Source organism: Nannospalax galili, unplaced genomic scaffold, assembly GCF_000622305.1.
Source record: "Nannospalax galili isolate Female #2095 unplaced genomic scaffold, S.galili_v1.0 scaffold635, whole genome shotgun sequence".
In the NCBI taxonomy this organism is placed as follows: domain Eukaryota; kingdom Metazoa; phylum Chordata; class Mammalia; order Rodentia; family Spalacidae; genus Nannospalax; species Nannospalax galili.
The window spans coordinates 421,939-428,573 of NW_008335836.1; the positions used below are offsets into that span (position 1 = coordinate 421,939).

At 37.0% G+C, this 6,635-nt stretch overlaps 1 protein-coding gene across 1 annotated transcript; it reads right to left on the reverse strand.

Annotated features, from left to right (window-relative positions):
* Window positions 1–187: 187 nt before the first annotated feature.
* On the reverse strand, window positions 188–1,147 carry LOC103732050 (olfactory receptor 51G2-like). The gene has a single exon (XM_008830572.1). It carries the CDS (start codon window positions 1,145–1,147, stop codon window positions 188–190), a length of 960 nt encoding a protein of 319 aa, XP_008828794.1.
* Between the last annotated feature and the right edge of the window lie 5,488 nt (window positions 1,148–6,635).

The window sequence follows — 6,635 nt, forward strand, 5'->3', positions numbered from 1 at the left end:
CGTAGTACTATTAATATGATTTTACATGTAGGGAAACCAGGTGATTTAATTAGCAAAAAAATACTATGTGTCTATTTATATACCTGCAAAGATCCTGAATTGTGATCAATCAATAACAAATCCCCCATGAGTCTCAATACATAGACAAGAAACTGTGTCTCTTGTGTTTTTCATCCCCAACAAAGATTTAGTGACCCCGGGTACCCCTGATGCTGGGTCCACCTGACTGGAAGATGTGTAGCATCCTCAGCCGGATCTGCTTGGTCTTTATGGTGTAGACAACTGGATTGAGCACTGGAGGTGTGAGAAAGTGCAGATAGGAGAGCAGTACACGGCTACACGGAGAAGCCCACTTCCCAAAACGGTGGATCATGGACAGCCCAATCATCGGGGTGTAGAAGAGCAGCACAGAACAGATATGGGAGACACAGGTGTTGAGCGCTTTCAGGCGCTCAGCCTTCGAGGCAATGGACAGCACTGTGCAGAGGATCAGCCCGTAGGAGAGAACAATGAGCACCGAGTCCACACCCAGAGTGGAAAGAACCACGAAGAGGCCATAGGCGCTGTTGACGTGGGTGTCAGTGCAGGCCAGCTTCATGACATCGGGGTGCAGGCAGTAGGAGTGGGAGAGCTGACGCTTCTGGCAGTAAGGCAGCTTCCGCAGCATGATGGGGGCCGGGATGTGGAGACCAATGCTGCGCACCACAATGGCCAGGCCCAAGCTGGCAATCCGGGGGTTGGTGAGGATGGTGCCATACCGCAAGGGGTTACTGATGGCCACAAAACGGTCAAAGGCCATAGTCAGCAGCACAGAGGACTCCATGATTGAGAAAGTATGGATGAAGAAGAGCTGGGCCAGGCACGTGTCCACTGCCACCTCCTTGACACCCAGCATATAGATGGTGATCATGGTGGGAAGCGTGGAGGCCGACAGGCCCAGGTCAGTCACTGCTAGCATGGACAGAAAATAGTACATAGGCTGGTGCAGGGAGGTCTCTGACTTCACCACCCACAGGATCAGGATGTTCCCTGCCAGAGAGGCAGTATACATGGTCCACAAAGGAATGGAGAACCATACATACACAGCTTCAAGGCCTGGGAGGCCAGACAGGAAGAAAGAGGTGCTGGACTGGTTGGAATGGGACATGATGACTCTGTGGAAGGACTGCAGGAGCAAGTGTATTCACAAGGCCTGGGACCAAATGAGGTGGTGGGTTAGAACTTCAGGAAAGTTGTACATTACAAAGTCTCTTCAAAAATGTTTCTCTGACAATCAGCCCTGAAAATTATCCCAGCTTTCATCTAGTTCATAAGCAAACATGTCTTTTTTAAACAAATATTAATTTGGTTAGTGATTAGAAGAAAGTTTATGTACATAGTAAGGAGCTATGTGAGACAGTCATCCCTAAATCAGAACTTGCAGTGTGTCTTACAAAGGAACTAAGAACATATTGATTTACATCTTCATTGTACACATGGGGAAGTGAATTCAAGTCTCTAACATAGCTGTTGCATCAGACCTGGAGCCAGAATTCAGGTGTTCTCCCTTCCTGTTCAGTTCTTTATCCTGTCTTTCATTAGAGACTCCTATATTTTAGTTAAGAGGACGGTTTTACAAATATTTCTTCTTTCATAATTAAAGCAAGAGAGAAGATAGAAATTCCCTCCTCAGGCAAACTCACTCACGTGAACACACAAATGTAGTGTAAATGCATATGTAATTTGAAATGCTAAACTAAGTAAAAAGACTTTAGACTTTTATACATACATGGACAGTCCTCTAAGGGGGTGCATCAGTATGAGCCATTCTTTAAATGGAAGTTTTCTTTGCTCATTTTGTTTTTTTTTAAAATATTATGCCTACTATTTTTTTTCTGTGTATGAGTATACTGGCTGCATGTATGGAAGTGTACGCACTCATGTCTTGCAGTGCCCACAGACGCCAGAAGAGGGCATTGGATTCCCCTTGAGCTGGAGTTGCAGATACTTGTTAGTTGCCGCGTAGGTTCTGGGAACTGATATCAGGTCCTCTGGAAGAACTGCACTATTCTTGACCACTGAGTCATCTCTTCAGCCCCTCTTTACTCATTTGGACTAGACATCTTAAAGTTCATCTCATTCTATGCTTTTGAAACATAGAATTTTCAACTATGACCCCCCCCCACAAGAATGAAAATGTGTCTTATTCCTCTAAGAACAAGGGCTCAAATACACTTGTAAACTAATTTTCAGAGCTAGGAAGTGATTTGAACGTGACACTTTTTTCTGCCCTATGTTCCCATTTTTCTCTTTCATTTCTTGATGTCTTAACTCCTTATATTGAATCCACTCAAAGTTTAATATTTTGACTACAAAACTAGCTTTGAAAGATTTTTGCTTTCCTTCCTAATCATAGAGGACAGAACAAGGTTTCTGTAGGATCCTGAAGGAAAGTATTACAAAAGAGCAAACAAAGACAGGTTCAACTTTCAGGGAACTTATTAAATCATGTATTTAGTTGGTGATTCATTTTTTTCTAAAACTACATTAATTTTACCTTAATAATATCATCTGTTCCTCTCATTTGCCATGCAATTCAGTAAGGATCATCATAATGAATGCTTTTTCTTCTGCAGATGAAAATATACTAGTATGATTCACTGCACATGCCCGTCCCTTAAAGCACTGCATAAAGCAATATTACATGTACCATTTTAAAACCCCTCAACTCTCATTTGTGGACAGATTAATTTTTGTGAATTAAGAAACTCTTGTTAAGAATTCAAGTCTATAATTTTGTCATTTGTATAGTAAAAGGAGGAGGCAAACCTGAAAATAAAATTAAGTCACCTCCTGTTTTGTATTCTGAATATTTGGTCAATATCTGCAGTCAAACATCAAATGTTAATGAATGGACTCCAGGTATTACAAAACTTATTCTTAAATCAAACATATTAAATTGCCCATCATTTCTGTTTCTTTGATTTCTTGAATGATTATCATTTCTGGTTTTCCCCATGTAATTTACTTTGTTACCTCTTAATTAAATGTTTGTGATTTTATATAGTAATTAACCTGCACTAAGTAATGTTTTAGATGCAGGGGTGAGAGATTTGAAAGAATAACAAAGTCCCCATATAAAAGAAAAAATAACCATTATAAGCAAAATTGCTTCAAAAAGTAGACAAAGCAGATCAAAGGAAAGGGACTGTTAATTATATTGGAAGTTCATGGAATAGCTTTTTGAGGAGGGGATATTTGTGGCAAGAGAACTTAGACCACCAAAGTCAACTCAGTCCCTTAAGAACACTTCATGTCACCTTGCAGATTGAGAGCCAACTCCTTGCTGTACTAAATCTTTATTTACTCTGAAACTGGTGATCTGGGCTTAGTGCTGTTACTATAAATGAGAGCTTGTAAAAATGTATCATTTCAGGTCTCTCTTAACCCCTAGTGTTCTCTCAATTGAATTCCAGCCTTTGAAGTTTCAGTAATGCCTTGAGGTAATTTAGCTGCCCACAAAAGTTTGAACTGCTTCCATCAACTGGTATAGGATTGTTGTAGAGACACTGACTGTAATGTTGTCAAAGCCCCATTAAAACAGGTGGAAGAGAGGGGAGGGCCTGCTTTAGACACAAAATTTTATCCTTAAAACGAAGCTCTAAGATGATTCCAGGAAGCATATTCCTGTACAAATGCAGATGTTTTTACTATAGATCATTAAGCACCCCAAATTGATTGTAATAAATAATGATCCATGAAGTTCCTGAGTATTTATTGGAAAAATACCAATTCTTTACTAATGCAATCTGTATGGGTACTAAACTATGTTGCTGTTGGAAGCTGAAGAAAATATGAAAGAGAGAATGAAATAATTTAGGAAATCGACTGGAATGAATTGGGCATTCAAAGCCTTTCAAAGCTCTATATGATTGGATACTATTCATATAAGCACCTGCCTTATTTCTTGAAATTAGAGAAAAATATCCCTTCAATAAACAAAAAGATTTCTTGATTTGCCTGTGGATTGCATATGCAAAGACATAAGTACAACAAATATCCTTAGTGGAATACTTGACTTTGCTTCACTTTGCCTTTGGAAAGAAAAGACATATGCATATAGACAGCAAAATTTCCTACACACGGACCAGCTCATTCTGTGTTTTTTATGCTCAGATATTACCTAGAAGACAGTTTATGAGTGTATATAGTCATTTTGTTGTTTAAATGATTTATTCATACTTGTTGGGTGAAGGGATTTAATTTTACGAAGAAGAAGAAGAAGAATATGATAGAAAATTCAGGCCATCTCTTTCTGGCTCTTAGCCGCAATATAAAAACAAGGGAAAATAAAGTTGAAGAAAACTAGGACTTAAGATGAGATATTTCTACAAAATGTTAAGAACATACTATGGATTTCCCCCTTTGGAGAGACACCCCTTTTGGCTTGCTAGCAAATTTTCAGTCTATTAGGGTAGGATAGGACAGAAATAGAGAAAAGCCATGTTGGATTTTTCAAGGCTGATGTCTATAGAATTCAGAACAAGAAGCCTTCTTCCATAGTAAAATAAGAAAGCAATAAGAAAGAATTTTCATATCTAAAAATAATTCTCTTAATTTTATGAATATATATTTAATACAGCTATATACCTAGATATGTCTATCTATATATCAAATTAGATGATAGATAGATAAACAGATAGATAGATAGATGATAGTTCAACATGTAGATACTTTCTTTTACAGCACCATACTAATTTTAGTCTTCTCAGATCAACAAAAAGGAATTAGAATACTAATTCCTACAGCATATATAAATCACAAAGCATTGTATAATGGTAAGTTAAAATGGCAGAATGAAAATATTCTGACATTATTATTTAGAAGGTAAATAAAACTATTCTGATTTGTCTTTATTTTCCCTATACTATAAAGATGCAAGGTAATTTTTCAAGGATAATTATTCAAGAATATAGAGATATTGCATTTAACCTTGACCATCCTAGATTTATTGATTCATTTCACATTTCTTATACCCTCTATTTTAAGAGAATGAAAAGGACATTGGACTATTCCCCAAGTCAGCAACTCCATATTGTCATTCTGTCACTAAACTTTTCCTAATTTGAGTTGATGCCTATGGAGGTGCGTGGAATTACATGTCTAGAAGTTCATGGCCATGCAGATCATGATGCATTTAAGGCATGGAAACTATTGTTGGCGAGTTGCTAGTCTATCGACCAATTTCATACTTTGCTTCAGTACGCATATCTGATAAGTTCATTAGGAAACCCTTCTACCTGCTCCACGATGGTATCTGAAGATAAAACATCTTTTTTGTTGTTGTTCCTCGAAATCCCCAATAATTTGTTTTCAATTATGAAAATTACTTAGTTCAAACTTTTTACCAGATATTAATCTTGGCATATGGCTTTAGTCCTTTGTTTTAAAAAACTCTATTAACTCACCCACAAAGAAATAGGGACAGAGAACATTTCCCTTCCTCAGGAGTCTAGTGGCCAGGAGTCTTCAGCAAAGAGTAATTTTACAGCAAATTAGCCAATACGCAAGTCATCCCCTGATACATACAACAGGGACCATTGAATTGGAGACAGCAACAACTTTAACCATGTCACTGCTAAACATAGTTTACAAGTGATTTGTAAACTGTTGTGACTGGAAATCGTGACGGTGCATAAATCTGAGTTTTTTAATGTTGCTGAGTCCCTTAAAATATGTCTAAAATGTCATTATTCTGTTGGAGAGGACAAGATTCCATATCTTCTAGACCTGAATTAAATTATCTCCACTGCTTGCAAGTTCTTTCCCCATTGGCACATGATTTTGAGACTATTTTTCATGTCTATGCAATACAATAACACAATATTTGTGAGTTAACAACAATGATTTTGGAGATAAACTGTGTGTTTGAAACCTAACCCAAGACAAGAGTTTCTGAGTCTGCTGTTTAGCCTCTGAATAATTTCAATGATTTCACTGGAATAGTGAAAGAATCTAATGCAAAATATTATATTGACTAAATGTAATATCCCATTAAAAACTTTGAACATTTTCCAGTCCTCAGATAACTAGAGTTTACTCTATTAAGATCTTTAGCTAGGCTGAATAGGCTCCAGTAGATGAACTTGCACCTAAGGACATCAGGTAAAATGCTTGACTGGATGGGACGTGACATGTATGGCAGACTACATGAGGGCTGGTGGGAGGTATGAGAGCATGGATTGGGGAAGGGACCTTAATTTGATTAATAACTGTTGTATGAAATGTACAAAAGCTCAATAAAAATATTTTTAAAATAAATACACGATATTCCTATATATGAAAATAATGTCCTATATTTCTTTAAAAGTTTACATTAAACAATAAACTATTGTCATTAAGACTATATAAATACAGCAAAGAAACTTTCTATTATTTCACTATAAATAATGAATATTTAATAAAATGGCACATTGTTCAACTTTGGCAATATAGTGCTACAGTTCAATAGAAATCACCAAGTTAGCCATAACATTAAATACAAAAAAAGATAGCTGATGCTTTTTCCCTCTAAAACACGTTTCCTAAATTCTCTGTCTTACAACATGAGTATAAAAAGAAAGAAATCTGATGTACTTGTGGATATATATATATAT

What these genes read in the sequence shown, in the direction of transcription:
- LOC103732050 (XM_008830572.1), bottom strand. Translation starts at nt 1,147, where the DNA reads ATGTCCCATTCCAACCAGTCCAGCACCTCTTTCTTCCTGTCTGGCCTC.